This window comes from Xenopus tropicalis, chromosome 2, assembly GCF_000004195.4.
Source record: "Xenopus tropicalis strain Nigerian chromosome 2, UCB_Xtro_10.0, whole genome shotgun sequence".
Lineage (NCBI taxonomy): Eukaryota > Metazoa > Chordata > Amphibia > Anura > Pipidae > Xenopus > Xenopus tropicalis.
In genome coordinates this window covers 165,295,966-165,312,787 of record NC_030678.2, presented here as the reverse complement: position 1 = coordinate 165,312,787, position 16,822 = coordinate 165,295,966, and the positions used below count along the sequence as shown (strand labels likewise).

At 40.6% G+C, this 16,822-nt stretch overlaps 1 protein-coding gene across 3 annotated transcripts in view; it reads right to left on the bottom strand.

Moving 5' to 3' along the window:
- The window catches only part of mre11 (MRE11 homolog, double strand break repair nuclease), an 88,042-nt gene that overhangs the window by 43,725 nt on the left and 27,495 nt on the right, over positions 1-16,822 (bottom strand). For all 3 annotated transcript variants that reach the window (XM_012956401.3, XM_012956402.3, NM_001114047.1), the window contains 5 exon segments: positions 15,041-15,182; positions 7,574-7,688; positions 3,772-3,957; positions 2,295-2,466; positions 1,864-1,944 (listed from right to left, as the gene is read on the bottom strand). In XM_012956401.3, coding sequence (XP_012811855.2) covers positions 1,864-1,944; positions 2,295-2,466; positions 3,772-3,957; positions 7,574-7,688; positions 15,041-15,182 — 696 coding nt within the window.

Below are 16,822 nucleotides of genomic sequence, written 5' to 3'. Positions count from 1 at the left end.
CCAACTAAGATATAAATAATCCTTATTGAATGTAAAACCATCCTATTGGGTTTAATTAATGTTTTATTGATTTTTTAGTAGACTTAAAGTATGGAGATCCAAATTACGAAAAGACCCCTTATCTTGAATACCCTTTGTCCCGTGCATTCTGGATAACGGGTCCTATACCTGTACTGACCTTACTTGAAAAGAACTATATTAATTCTGTATGTATTCCTCTATTATATTATATGTGATTTCAAAGCACAGAAGAGAAATTTTACCATGGCAGCAATGTAATTTATTGCATAAAAACAAGATAATTGGTGTAATGTTTTGATTCTGAAAGAAAGAGGGAAAGGGAACTGGCTATGCACAGTGTGCAGCACATACTCGCTGGGAAGGCTACAGGTATGTCAGCATCTGGGTCAGCATGGAGCATATAAAACCTGAGCCTGGTCCCTAAAGGCATCCTTACATTGATGAGCTGTCACTTTGTGTTTGGAAGCTCGGTATATATAACTTAAGCCAAGGTAAAATACATTTGCTTTCCTTAAAGCCAGCAGGCAACCAATTCAGATGCAGCTGTATAATTTAGTGAAACATGTGAGCCCAAAGTCATTGTCAGGGTCTCATTCTCAGCTGCACAATGGAACCCTTATTTACCATATTGTGAGATGGTAATGGATGGAGATGGATTTAATATTGTGCAGAGACAGCTGTGTCTTAGAGATGTTTAAATACCAATTATGGGAGATTCAAAGGCAAATATGAACATTATTACTCCAGAGACTGGGACAGCGAGACAAGTGTGAGTTATTGAAAGAAAAAAATTGTTTTGTGTTTTTATCTTTGCTTCCAGGTTTCCCATCAGTTCAGACTGTTCAAGGAAGGCACAAGGAGTGCTAAGGGAAATAAACTGTCCCAAACTTTTTTTTTCTTTCCGATTTAGAGCTAAAAGTTGATCGGGTCTAGCTAACCAGCAACTGCTGATTGGTTGATAGGGATGACTAAACCAGTAGCAAATTTGGCACCTTTTATTACATGTGGATTCCTTTTCAAAGTAATTAAATCCAAACCCTCCGGTGTACTAAGCAGAGTGGTAGCCAATAGGAATGGAGCAGGAGTTTTACAGAAATGTTGGTGTAACAGTTTTCTTTTTTCACGATATTGGGTGAATTCAAGCTAATTGGAACGCCGGTAATAGGTGCAAATGCTTCAGGGACCGCATCAACAAGCCGATGCAGTCCCCAATCCGACTAAATTTTTTAACCTGCCCGGTCGATATCTGGCCAATTTCAGGCCAGATGTCGGTCGGACAGGCCTATTGTTTTTGCCCCTACCGATATCGGCAACTACAATCTAGCAGCTCCAGTCCGACCCTTATTATTATTCTCAGGTCCTGATAGCCTCTGTGCTCAGTAGACAGCAGGTCTGCCGATGCTTACTAACGAAAGTATCACAGCAAATTCTTATTGAACCTGTGGGTAAAGATACAGTGATTCTACAGATAAAATAAATCTGTATTACAAGTAGGCTTACTTTGTTCTCAATCCCTATAACTTTTGAAATCCATGTACTTAGTAACAGCTGTCAGGCTGGCTCCTTATCATTAGAACCATATGACAGAGAATTATCTGTTCCCACTGCATATCACACACTGTACTTTGGCTTGGGCTTCATCAATGGGACTAATTATGTACCTGACTATTTTAGACTTCATAAATAGCACTAATTATGAGGCATATGCATAATAAAAAAAAAAATGGAAAATGTTCTCTTTGTGTAATATGAATCATTCTTCCCTGGTTTCAACCAAAGATAATATGAATATTGAAATCATTAAAAAAAAAAAAAAAAAAAGGACATGAAGCCCAGCCTTACCCGGAGTCGTATCAAAGGTTTATCCGGCTGCCGCGCATTTCCCAGACGTTCCCTCTCAGCAGTATCGAGCATCGCTTCTACCTGGCAGAGGTGAATTCATTATTAATTTAAAACTGGTGCTTTAGTCAGAAATATAAAGAATATGCTTATCTTGTTCCTCTCATTATTCCTCAACTGAATCAGAGTTGCAAGTGCCCTCAGTGAATTCCATGCCTGAAGCGTCAGTTCTTTGACACAGTCAGGCTCACAGACACAACCAATAACGCATTTGGTTTTAGGTATAATTGATTTTGCTATGTTTGAAGTCAACCTGATGAATAAATCCTCATACGGAAATACTGCTACGTGTTAAAGGAAGGTGTTAGGGGAAAATATATATTATAACACACAACAGCTTCATTGAGTTTTACAAGGGTGGAAAGAAGATGTACCTTCTCGATGCAAAAGGACTCGATCTCTTGCGTTACTTTAGGATTGTCTGGGTTGAATATATCAGGGTAGTCGCTTAAGACAAGGTCTTCAATGAAGAACTGGCGGACTGTCTGCAGGGGAATCTTCTGCATGTTCATTTTTTTGCCTTTAATTCGCAATAAACCCACATGCCTAGGAAAGAGAACAGAAGAATTGAGCAAACTAGGAGCCACAAAAGTAATCAAGAAAATTATGCAGAATATTATATACTAAACTTATTACCACTGCAGGTTTAGCAGCCATATAACAGTAATGAGCCAGGCCTCCAAAGCTGCCTACATTAGTGTCAGTGGCACTGCACATGCTCAGTATGTTTTGGGCAGCTGTTGAAAAGCTTAGGGGCCATCAGAAAACATCCACTTGAAAATGTTAGGCATTTCAAAATGTTTAAGGTTGAAAAAAGATGTACGTCCATCAAGTTCAACGTGTCTAAGATGGCAATCAGACCAGTCCCTGAAACAACTTGTAGTAAGAGCTATCTCCCATAACCCTGTATTCCCTCACTTGCTAAAAAGCCATCCAACCCCTTCTTCAAGCTATATAATGTTCTCATAGGCTTGGGCACCGTTTACATTTGTCCCCCAGCCTATCAAAACATTGCCCAGCCACCAAGCGCGCTGTCACTCAAGAAGTTGTTCAACAAGCTGTGCCGGAGACCAACATGTTAGTATGGGGGTAAGCTAGCGGGAGGCAGATCAGTTACAAATCAATAGCAGCGCTACGGTTTATGTAGGCATAGTGACACATTCCTGTTAAAACCATGCGTCGCTATCCCTTTAAATTTTAAAGCAGAATGCACCATTTTCTGAGCTGCCGTGTAATGTTAATCTGCACTAATTACTAATTAGCCTTTTATATTTTTAATATAGTGTAAATTGTTAGTTGGTTCCTAAGGTCAAGTAACTGACAGCAGCCCAGATTAAACAGAGAGGTCATCTTTGAAGGCACAGATCTTCCCTGCTGGGGCCTGTGGTGGTGGGCTATGAAAGGCTTTAGTTCTCCTTTAATATGAAGAAAACACAAAATGATCAAGCTTACTTTCACCAACCATGCTGTATTGGTTGGACAGTACTTGACGTTTATATTGAATTTATTATGCTTGTACCGCATATATCAATGTTTATATTGAATCTATTTCAGTATATTTATTGCAAGTCTTTATAAGTGAATATGTTTGCTACCACAACAGGCACGTTACAATATAGACAGGCTTTGTACACAGCATTATAAAAGAGCCCAGAGGCATTTAAACAGTTCCAAAGCAATGCAGGTGTATGAGTCAGCTCCAGCAAAGCCTGCAGAAGAGGGAGATAAAGGGATTACAGCTGACCTTCACCATTTACACGGTTAGGTCAAGTATTAAATCAGTAAAAGCTGACTTTTACAGCTTAGTAGCCTCTAGTTTGATATTAAAGAGAGCATTAGGCCCAATCGTACTTTTTTTCTGCTTCCCCTGGAGAGAGAGACGTCGCCACCGAACTTCCTGGCTGAGACACGTAGAAGAGTTGCTGTTCGTTCCTTGTTGGATTGATTTTGCACTCATGCTCGTGACCCCAAATAATCAGGTCCAAGAAATCATCCAAAAACTGTTCCGGGATGTAATTTGTTGGCCCGTGCTTGCTCCTGCAACAAAACAAAGATAGTGTTTATGGAACAAAAAATATTATCTCCTTGACATTTACTAATAGGAAAAACAAAAATTGAACCCAAAAGAAGGTATGGTATCTATTATACAGAATGCCTTGGTCCTGGGGTTTTCCAGATTAGGGATCTTATATAATTTAGATCTCCATATTAAAAATCATATAAACATTAAATACACTCAATAGGGTTGTTTGGTCTTCAATAAAGATGAATTATTCCTTAGTTAAAACCCAAGGGGTCCTCATCTGAGATCTGCAAACAACGCCTATTTGCTCCTCTAGATACCATTGAAAATTCAACTAGAAAGTCAAGTAGGGTGAGATAACGAGCTGACTTATTCTTGGAATCACGAATACATGGCTGATATGGCAATGTTTTGCAATAGCTGGTATGAGCTAAGAAGGATTTGATATAAAGATTGATCCTACAACTGAGCTTGATCCCACCACTGCCCTAAAGCTAACAATAACCCCTGCCATCTGAATTTAATATTCCCGTTCCAGTACTGGGGGTTACTGTAAGACTACACTCATCTGAAACCAAAAGTGCTCACCAACACCATTTTTGGCATCCCCCCCCACCCAGTCAATTAGCCACCCCCAGGATGGTAAAAAAATATATATATGCACTGGCCTGGGGAACTTTCTAAAGCCACCATCTTCATTACTTTCCCAGGCTTCCATCACAAAGAACTAGACTTGCACAAGAACTGTAATGTAAAACTGAAGGTATGGTTTGCACAAGCCCTTTTTGAGTTAATGGAATTGGTCTGCTCTTTGAACTAATTCTCTAGGCTGGATAATTTTGCTTTGCTCCATATCGGTAACTTTATAGGCAACTTCTGCTACTCATGGCCGGCTCCCCTGTTTGACATGACTCATTGTCACTGCTGTGCAATGGCTCCAAGTTTCCCCTACCAATATGGATATACAACAGTATGGGTCTTCTACCACTGTCCCCTGATATAGGGGTATGTTTGCTTTGCCCTTATTCAACTAATGTGAATTTATATGTATGAAGGGTTTGCAAAGGAGTCCTTAATGCACCAACATATTCTACTGTGTGACTTAGTAAAAACAAAGTTGAATAAATGGCAATGATGACGAAGACTCATAAACCAACCTACACCAGTGGAACTACGCATTGAAATAATTTTTATTGCAGGCATTAGCTGCACTCTAAAAGAGACACTGGGGCTAAATGGGACGCTGTAGCATTTCCATTTATATACTGCAGTGCTTCCGTGTCTCGTTAAAGGTTAAGACGAGTGATTTTCACTGCCTATGGGGAATAATCTAACCTATTCTCATTATTTCCTGCTGAGTCTTCTCGCAGGCTCCTGCATAGAAATAAATGGAAACCGCCTTCCATCAACAGTTTTACATAGAAATATCTAAGACTACATACTGTAGCGCAGGATCTATCAATATATAGACCTTTTTAAGAATTATATGAATTGTGCTGGTCTTTAGAACCCATGAAGTAAAGGTTAAAGAAAAAAGAGTTGTTATTCCCATCACAAAAAGTATTTTGATATACAGGTATTGGATCTCTTATCCAGAATGCTCGGGACTTGGGGTTTTCCAGAAAAGGGTTCTTTTTGAAATTTGGATCGCGTTACCTGAAGTCTACTAAAAATCATTTAAAAATTAAATAAACCCAATAGGATTATTTTCCCTCCAATAAGGATTCATTATATCCTATTTGGGATTACGTACAGGTACTGTTTTATTATTACAGAGAAAAGGGAATCATTTAACCATTAAATAAACCCAATAGGGCTGTTCTGCCCCCAATAAGGGGTAATTATATCTTAGTTGGGATGAAGTACAGGTACTGTTTTATTATTACAGAGAAAAGGGAATCATTTAACCATTAAATAAACCCAAGAGGGCTGTTCTGCCCCCAATAAGGGGTAATTATATCTTAGTTGGGATCAAGTACAGGTACTGTTTTATTATTACAGAGAAAAGGGAATCATTTAACCATTAAATAAACCCAATAGGGCTGTTCTGCCCCCAATAAGGGGTAATTATATCTTAGTTGGGATCAAGTACAGGTACTGTTTTATTATTACAGAGAAAAGGGAATCATTTAACCATTAAATAAACCCAAGAGGGCTGTTCTGCCCCCAATAAGGGGTAATTATATCTTAGTTGGGATCAAGTACAGGTACTGTTTTATTATTACAGAGAAAAGGGAATCATTTAACCATTAAATAAACCCAATAGGACTGTTCTGCCCCCAATAAGGGGTAATTATATCTTAGTTGGGATCAAGTACAGGTACTGTTTTATTATTACAGAGAAAAGGGAATCATTTAACCATTAAATAAACCCAATAGGGCTGTTCTGCCCCCAATTCAAGTCACTTGGGGGTGCCTAACATTTTGGCACCCCCAAGTGACTTTGCCTTTCCTTCTCCTTTAAAGGGAAACTATACCCCCAAACAAAGTAGATCTCTATAAAAATATATTACATAAACGAGCCCATATGTAAAACCCTGCTTCATCTAAATAAACCATTTTCATAAAAATATACTTTTTTAGTAGTATGTACCATTGGGTAATCATAAATAGAAAATTGCCATTTTAAGTATTAAGGGCCGCCCCCTGGGATCATAGGAGTCACAGTGCACACAAACAAGCCAAGGCACACATACATGCTAGGCCCCATCAGCCAATGAATGCACAGAGTTCTGTCTTTTACTTCCACACTACTTCCTGTTACAGTTAGAGCTGCATCACTTCCTGTCAGCTGTTCTCTGAGGGAGCACACAGCCTATCACAAAATGGCGGCTCAAGGGAAAAGATGTAAAAGAGCAATATTTACTGATATATATATTCCAGTTTGGTGAGATTCTTTAATAGGTCACGTAACATATTATAAACTATCTGTTGGTTAAGTATCCATTTTTGGGGTATAGTTTTCCTTTAAAGGAGAAGGAAAGGCAAAGTCACTTGGGGGTGCCAAAATGTTAGGCACCCCCAAGTGACTTGAATCGCATACCTTTTACCCCGGGCTGGTGCCCCTGTTGGGAGAGAACAGCACCAGCGCGGGGTACCTGCAGCGCTCCCTTCTTCCTGTATCGCCCGCGCATGCGCAGTAGAGTGAATAGTGGAACTTTAACAGAGAAGTCGGCTTTTCACTCTACTGCGCATGTGCCTATTGTGTAGTCTCAGCGAAACGAAGCCGGAAGGAGGAAGCGTATCACCCCAGGTAACCCGGACTGGTGCTATTTTCTCCTAACAGGGGCACCAGCCCGGGGTAAAAGGTAAGCGATTAAAGTCACTTGGGGGAGCTTAACATTTTAGCACCCCCAAGTATCTTAGCCTTTCGTTCTTCTTTAAATGCCCTAAACAAAAATTTCATGCCATAAATGTAAAATGACAATATAACCCTTTTACCATTTTCCTATAAATGTGCAATAACACAGTCATGTGTGGCATTATGTGAGGCATTATGTATCTGTATCTGTGTTTTATTCATGGAAGGACCCCCAAGACGTATGCATTACTTTCTAAATCTGTAATGGCCCTATCAATGCGCAGTGTGAGACTATCCTGCCATCTCCCACTTCCAGAATATTCCCATACCTGTTCTGATGGATAACAAACAAGTTAAACCAGCTGGACTCATCCTCTCGAGGACGCAGCATCATGACTTGTTTATTAACGAACATTCGATAGAGGCGCTCATCAGGTATGGACCCTGCATCGATAGAGAAAGACGTCATTTGTAAGGATATTAAAGAAAGCAGACATAGCAATGTGACACGAGAACACAGATACAGACATGGGGCCTCACCCTGGTGTGATAAACTGCCACTTTGCATTACACTAGAAGCAGAGAAAGCAATAATAGATAATGAAATACGCCGAGTTCCCTGGGGGGTCCAGGAGGGCAGCTACTCCAGCACAGCGTGTGATCCTGAATATACCTGTGGCTCAATAGAACCTCACGAGCATTCAGCACAAATAACTCATCTGCTTACCCTGACATACCGCAGTGCCTCTGCATCCTGAGAACGTATAGTAATGGATTTCTTACATATCACATTATTGTCATTTTAAAAAGAAATGTTACGTTAAAACAGAAGCAGATACAATCACTTAACAAAAGGAATGGCTTGGCTGTATTCGTTATTTACTTAACAATAAGGGAAATTATTTCCAGAAAGGAAAGTGAAGCAGCCATAGACTTTTTGGCTAGTCCTGTGCCGCGTAACGCTGAAGCCATTAATCTAGTGAAAATATTAAGAGGTGAATGTATAACTGTGTCTCTTTTGCTTTGTTTGCCCTGTAGCTTCCACAAATGTGTCACTGGCTTGGCATTCAGTACACCATGCCTTTGTATTTGTCTAATTAAAAAACATTTTGCAGTAAATAATATTGTTAAAATTCCACAACTTTTTCATGGTTTTCGTTAACTTCCGCGAAAAAGTCGTACTTTTCGCAATGACTACTAAAATTTTGTTATTCAATCAAGCTTTGGTATCGTGACTATCTTTTCGCCAGGCTGGGTCTGTAGAGCGCCATTGAATCCTATGGGAGGGTCCAAAATCATACATTTTGTTTCAAAGCCAGAAAGGTTTTCCCACCGTTTACGAACATTTGGATCCGAACATTTTGTGACTTTCCGAATGCAACCACAATCTTTTCGTACGACCGGTATAAGAATTTTTGGGACATTTCTGAACATCAGAAATTATCGTGGTTACTCTGAATTTTTTCCATATCGTGATTTTGTTTAGTAAATGGGCCCCTTAGTGTACAATAACATTTCAAAGCCTGACAGTTCTTAGGGCAACTTTTCAGAAAGGATGAAATTAACTGAGTTTTCAAAGCATTGAAAATGAGGAATAACAGCACTTTCCCATTAATAAACATAATTACTGAAGAAATAATTTAGCTGGGACTTGGCACTTCTCTTTAGGACATGGTGTAGTGCTCTGCTCTATCTATCAAAAGATACTTGACATTTTGCAGTAAATTGGGATCCTTCTTTTCATTTAATTGAATGGAAATCTTTTATTAAAAGTTTCTTTAAAAAGTGAAACACAATCAGGGAGTCTGATGGCAGAAGAAAGAAAAAAAATGCCAATCAGCAGATGTTTTTCCATTGTACCAAACGCGCCTATCATATTTTAAACTAAAAGAAAAATCTGCCTGCCGCTTGTGAACATTTCAGGATGATAAAAGCTATCCCTCGGTGACCCCATTATGGGCTAATGGACACACAGTCTGCTCCATGAGAAAAGCAGTATAATTGAGTTTCACCCCTACACCCAACCTACACCTTTCATGCTCTTTGCCAGACTTCTGTAAAATGCTCCTTATTTAGTTATTAACTGGTTTAATGCATTCAAAGAGTTCATTCCAATCTCCCAGCTGCACATATTAATCTAATATCCAGAAAGTGATACTAACAAGAATAAGAATTATCAGTTTTTCTATGCTGAAACATGAAGCTGTCCTTAAATGTCTCCTCCTTGTTTCATGTTTTACTCTTAGACCAACACAGCTGTCACTTTGAGCAGTGGGTGCCGTTTCACTATAACAGGGAAGGGGCACCGCAGGCCAAACTGTGCAATCTGCCTGTCAGGGCCACACTTCCCGCACAGCATGTCCTGCAGGTTGGAGAGGCTACCCGCTGCTCAACCCAGCTTAAGCGACAAGTGCACTTAGAAAGGAAATATTTTTTCATTGTTTTAACAAGGGGCCCATTTACAAAACCTTGATTAAGTATTTATGAGATAAAATCGTATTGTTTCTAACTTATTAAAGATTTCGTAAAGTCCACGTTAATTTCGTTAAAATTCCACAACTTCTGTGTGGTTTCCGTTAACTTCCACGGAAAAGTCGTACTTTTTACAATGACTACGAGCATTTCGGAATTCATTCAAGCTTCGGTATGGTGACTATCTTTTGGCCAGGTTGCATCTGTAGAGTGCCATTGAGCCCTATGGGAGACTTTCCTTGGGCCGGGTTGGAGCTGCAGAGTGCCATTGAGCCCTATGGGAGACTTTCCTTGGGCCAGGTTGGAGCTGCAAAGTGCCATTGAGCCCTATGGGAGGCTTTCCTTGGGCCGGGTTGGAGCTGCAGAGTGCCATTGAGCCCTATGGGAGACTTTCCTTGGGCCGGGTTGGAGCTGCAGAGTGCCATTGAGCCCTATGGGAGGCTTTCCTTGGGCCGGGTTGGAGCTGCAGAGTGTCATTGAGTCCTATGGGAGACTTTCCTTGGGAAAGGTTGGATATGCAGAGTGCCATTGAGCCCTATGGGAGACTTTCCTTGGGCCGGGTTGGAGCTGCAGAGTGCCATTGAGCCCTATGGGAGACTTTCTTTGGGCCGGTTGGAGCTGCAGAGTGCCATTGAGCCCTATGGGAGACTTTCCTTGGGCTGGGATGGAGCTGCAGAGTGCCATTGAGCTCTATGGGAGACTTTCCTTGGGCCAGCTTGGAGCTGCAGAGTGCCATTGAGCCCTATGGGAGACTTTCCTTGGGCCAGGTTGGAGCTGCAGAGTGCCATTGAGCCCTATGGGAGGCTTTCCTTGGGCCAGGTTGGAGCTGCAGAGTGCCATTGAGCCCTATGGGAGGCTTTCCTTGGGGCGGGTTGGAGCTGCAGAGTGCCATTGAGCCCTATGGGAGGCTTTCCTTGGGCCGGGTTGGAGCTGCAGAGTGCTATTGAGCCCTATGGGAGGCTTTCCTTGGGCCGGGTTGGAGCTGCAGAGTGCCATTGAGCCCTATGGGAGGCTTTCCTTGGGCCAGGTTGGAGCTGCAGAGTGCCATTGAGCCCTTTGGGAGGCTTTCCTTGGGCCGGGTTGGAGCTGCAGAGTGCCATTGAGCCCTATGGGAGACTTTCCTTGGGCCGGGTTGGAGATGCAGAGTGCCATTGAGCCCTATGGGAGACTTTCCTTGGGCCGGGTTGGAGCTGCAGAGTGCCATTGAGCCCTATGGGAGACTTTCCTTGGGCTGGGTTGGAGCTGCAGAGTGCCATTGAGCCCTATGGGAGACTTTCCTTGGGCCAGTTTGGAGCTGCAGAGTGCCATTGAGCCCTATGGGAGACTTTCCTTGGGCCGGGTTGGAGCTGCAGAGTGCCATTGAGCCCTATGGGAGACTTTCCTTGGGCCAGGTTGGAGCTGCAGAGTGCCATTGAGCCCTATGGGAGACTTTCCTTGGGCCGGGTTGGAGCTGCAGAGTGCCATTGAGCCCTATGGGAGACTTTCCTTGGGCCGGGTTGGAGCTGCAGAGTGCCATTGAGCCCTATGGGAGACTTTCCTTGGGCCGGGTTGGAGCTGCAGAGTGCCATTGAGCCCTATGGGAGACTTTCCTTGGGCCGGGTTGGGTTGTGTGCCCTTGGCTTGTTTGTGTGCACCATAAGTCATATGATCTCAGGAGGCGGTCCTTACATTTTTAAAATGGTAATATTAATTTTCTATTTAGGATTACCCAATGGCACATACTACTAAAAATGTGTATTTCTATTCTATTCTTTATTTAGATGATGCAGGGTTTTACATATGGGCTTCTATTTGCAATATATTTTATAGAGACCAACATAGTTAAGGGTATAGTTTAACTGTACACAAGTTGTGACATGTGGTCTTCTTCATGCATCTATGTTTGAATAATGTATCTTCCAGTGCACAGAATCAATAATAGTTAAGTGTCCATTGGTTTGGTGAAAACCAGTTGTAGCTATGAATTCAACATGCTAAAGAAACCCTGGAATCACAGGCAGGTCCAGGCTGTTGGTAAATTCAAGGTTCCTTTGTGCACTTAATGCACTTGTCATAATTTATTAAAGCCGACTGAAGAGGTGCTCTAGCGCTTGCCCCAAGTTGCAAGAACCTTTGTAAATAGTGTCAATGCACCCTTCATTTTCCATTCATTCAAGCACTTGAGTTAGTAAACGAGCCTTTGGTCTTTCCTTGTTAGTATCCCTTTTGGGTGATCTATTTCTTCTTTAAAGCTTTTCCCTGAGAAGTGGTTGGGTCATAATAAGAATAACATTTTCACACAATTTGTTGTCTGAGGCATAGCAAGATGCCCATTTCTTTTTACATGCTTAAGTTTATTTCTGGTACTTCAACAATTTCATATGAAAATTAAGATTCGGATCCGGGCGAATCCATTGTGGAAGAATCTGTATTCGACTGAATCCAAAAACAGTGGATTTGGTGCATCCCACTCTGAGTGTCACTTCCACTTGATTAAAGGCCAAAGACACCCTATTTCACTGGGGGGGGGGGGGGCGTGGCAATGTGATATTTTCAGTCAAGTGGAAAAGGTACAGGGCGGAACAGGGCTTTGTTAGTTTTTTCTCTGGGCTGGTGTAGTTTTTTTCCAAAATGGAGAACAGGCGTGTAAAAAGTGGAGTGCAGCATTACCGGTGATGTTGCCCAGGGCAACCAATCAGCAAATAAATTTCAACAATTAGAAAACCAAAGCAAAGCATCTGATTGGCTGCTATGAGCAGCATCACCAGTAATGACTGACTCCACTTTTTACACAGCATGATAAATATACCCCTTAACGTTCCTATCAATACTACTGTGTAAGTAAGAAATAAAAGTTTTATTCTCTAATATTTAGATTCACTTTACTACATAGCCAGCCATTTCTATGAAATATACATAAAGGCTTAACAAATACCAAGCCTGACTACATGCTCAGCAGCAAGCTGTACCCCCCCCCCCTACATAAGCTTTCCTCTGTGTGTGTGGGGGGGGGGGGGGGCACAATGTAGTGTGGATCAAGCTAAGCCAGCTTGCACCTCTGCAGGAGTGAGTGGATTTGCAATCCGGAATTAATCAGATAAACAAATAACCCGCTAGTATGCTTTATCCTCTTTAACTATTATTTGGATATTATACAGATATGCAATGAATTATTCAGAATTGTTGGGGCCTGAGGTTCTCTGGATACAAGCCTTCTACTGCTTCATCACTGTGCCTGGAACTTGAAAATATTTAAACAACAGAAAACCCACAAGTGTTTTGCCGTCAGTATGGCTTTATGCTAGATAAGCTACTGGATCATTAAATACAAATATTAATTGCAGAAACAAAGCAAATTCTAAAACATTGAAGAATTTGATATTTAAACAGGATTCTGTGCTAATTGTCTAAGCCAGGCCAGCATAACCTGAAGTTATTACTGTTATCCCAAGACCCGTTATCTAGAAAGCTCTGAAATACAGCAGTCCCATCACAATAAAACAGACTACAGGTACACAAATAAATGAAGCTAACAAAGGATATGGGGTCCAAAAAGTTCAAACTTCCAGCTGATTAAGGGGAAGGCATAAATCCTGAAGTCATCTGCAATTTGCCACCGAGGGGGATTAAGCCATCAGAGAAAAAGAGATTATATATATATATATATATATAAACAAACAGAGTACCGCACTCATAGGGACTTTATGAAAAAACAAAAAAGTTTAATGAAAAAAATCCGACATCCCTGAGGAAGAGCACAGTTTGGTGCTCGAAACGTCAGATTTTTTTCATTAAACTTTTTTGTTTTTTCATAAAGTCCCTATGTGTGCGGTACTCTGTTTGTTTATTGTATTGTTTGACCAGCACCGAGGGCATTTGCTTTTGTTTGAAGGGTGTGCTCCTTTCTGTTCTTGTATATATATATATATATATATATATATATATATATATATATATATATATATATATATAAAAAAGGGAAAGTTGTGCTCAACCACTAAATTTTAAACCATTAGGCGGGGGTGCAATGAGGTTGTGACCACAAAATACATGTTTCTATGTACTTTGTGGTCACAACCTCATTGCACCCCCGCCTAATGGTTTAAAATTTAGTGGTTGAGCACAACTTTCCCTTTTTTTGCTATAGCTTATACAGGAGCAGTGGCCAGCTCCATGTTGTAGCTCCCACCCTTCCCAGCTGCAGTCAGGTGATCCCAGTGGAGCCAATAAAAGGGCAACCATATGGGGGTTTTAACCTTGAAAGCAAGAAAGTCGCAGGTAAAACTTAGTCCCTTGGCTAAATGTATATTGAAGCAGTAGAATTTTTAATGAATCGCATAAGTCAGTGTAGGAACTGGTCAGAAGGGATGACTTTGACGCAGTTGGCCAGCTTGAAGTATATTGCAATATATGGACAAACAATCCCTGTTTTGCTTAAAGGGAAGGGCATTTCTTAGTAGCTTAATGCACCGCATGTCTTAATGTTCTATATATATTGATAATGGGTGAGTGCAGAGGATCTCTTGTTGTTGTTTCTATATATATATATATAGACATGGATCTCTTTCAAGTGTAAGCAATCCCAACAGGTCTCGTACGTGAGACTTTCCATACCCTGTATTAGCTTTGTTGCTCTTCCCTGGACATTCTCTATTTTAATACTGTTCCTTTATTGTACTGGAGACCTAAGCTGACCTGCATGTTCCATATAGGGTCTTACCAAAAGGCATATAACTTTTCTCACATGAATATATAGCCCTTCTAATACAGTAAAATCCCTTGTGGTACTTACTGCTGTGGCTGTATATTTTTATAGAACATTTTCTAACAGCAAAATCAACACCTCTTTAGAAAAGATTATTTTTACAAAAATAAATTTCTTTCATAACAGTCATAACTGGAAAAAATATCTCCCCTTTTTGACATGAGCTTGAAGTCCCCTTGCTTTCCAGAGAATGTATGCATGCCTGCTATGGAAACAAAGGGACAAGTCCATCGCTTTAACACGGATGAAGGTGGGCGAGGGGTAGAATAACTCTGCCAGCATAAAGAAGGTGGGGAAAGGAGGTGAACAGTGACAGAGGCAGACTGTAATTGCCTCTTCTCTTATGAATCATGTATGTCTGCATAAAAAATAATTGCTTAATTAATGTATTATGTAAAAAAGTTCTAATCGTGAGAGACAGGCTAATATTTCTAATGAGTGTAATTAGCTATGAGATACAGCCTATTATTCTTCTACATGGGCAGAACCTTCAGTGGGGAGATGCCAGACTCTATCTGGGGGAAACTTTAGGAAAAGCGTTTCTCATCAAATATAGCAGTCGCTTACCATAGCCACTTACCGAGTCCGTACAGGGCAATCTTTGAGCGGCCCTTCTGCAATAACACAGGGCTAATGTCTATCTTTTCTACAGATGTAGCACGGCCAAAGTGATTCACCAGCCCGGCACAGCTTAAAATATCCAAAGCACAAAGAGCATCAGCCTGTTAATGGAATCAGAAAATACATTCGATAGATGGTGATCCGTGACGTTTCAAGCTGCATGTTTCATAGCTCTTAACAGTTTATTAGATCCTTTTAGCTGCCATATACAGGTATGGGACCTGTTATCCAGAATGCTTGGGACCTGGGGTCCCGGATAAGGGATCTTTCCATAATTTGGATTTTCATACTTTGTCTACAAAAATGATCTAAACATGAAATAAACCCATTAGGACTGTTCTGCCCCCAATAAGGGGTAATTATATCTTAGTTGGGATTACGTACAGGTACTGTTTTATTATTACAGAGAAAAGGGAATAATTTAACCATTAAATAAACCCAATAGGGCTGTTCTGCCCCCAATAAGGGGTAATTATATCTTAGTTGGGATCAAGTACAGGTACTGTTTTATTATTACAGAGAAAAAGGAATCATTTAACCATTAAATAAACCCAATAGGGCTGTTCTGCCCCCAATAAGGGGTAATTATATCTCAGTTGGGATCAAGTACAGGTACTGTTTTATTATTACAGAGAAAAGGGAATCATTTAACCATTAAATAAACCCAATAGGGCTGTTCTGCCCCCAATAAGGGGTAATTATATCTTAGTTGGGATCAAGTACAGGTACTGTTTTATTATTACAGAGAAATAGGAATCATTTAAACATGAAATAAGCCCAATAGGATTGTTCTGCCCCCAATAAGGGGTAATTATATCTTAGTTGGGATCAACAACTACTGGACGTAAAAGTACCTGTACTTACAATACCCCCAGACCCAAAGGTAGCACTATTAGGAGTTACAAACAGCCTGGTAACCTCAGTGGAAAGTAGAACTCTACTACAACTATTAATGTACTATGCCAAATAACAAATTATCATAAAATGGAACAGACCCATCATTCCCACAATGGAGGAATGGAAGTAACTAAAGCTTTGCCATACTACAAAGCCACCTACCTCGCTAGAGGGTTCATGGACAAATGTATCAACATCTGGATGCTATGGGTGCTCAACTCAGAAACCAATAGCCCTCATGTCTTTTAAACTGTATTGACCATGTAATATGGACCACAACTCCCCCCTCACCCCCACCTTCCTCTCTACCCTACTTTTCTTGACTTTACCTTGCACTGTCTTTACCCTCTCTCCTCTTTCTTTCTATCTCCTATACTAAATTATCTTTATTTGTTTTTATTAAGTTTAAAAATCATATCTGATTAAAGAAGAAGAAAAAGGTAAATCGTAAGCAACCCCCAGTAATTATAATCATAATCATATATAGTCTGGATAATGGGCTTCCGGATAATGCATCCTATACCTGTATTTGAATAGGCTTATATCAGTGCTGTAGTCTAATAGAATCAATGGGGATTTCAAATTCCTTCTGCTGATGATACGATGACGTAAGGCTCTTGGGGTCTTGTTTATTCTAAGGTGAAATCGGACCATAGAATGCCCAAATTCAGCAAATTTGACAGCTCCCCATTCACTTTTGCAGGATTGTTAGGGGGCATATTTATCAAAGGGAGAAAGATCAGCAATTTCAATTTTTAATTTTTTGATAAATATGCTGGGGAATTATGGTGAACTGTATTTTTTTGCTTTGATAAACAAGTTAAAGGGGAACCACATTTTCTAA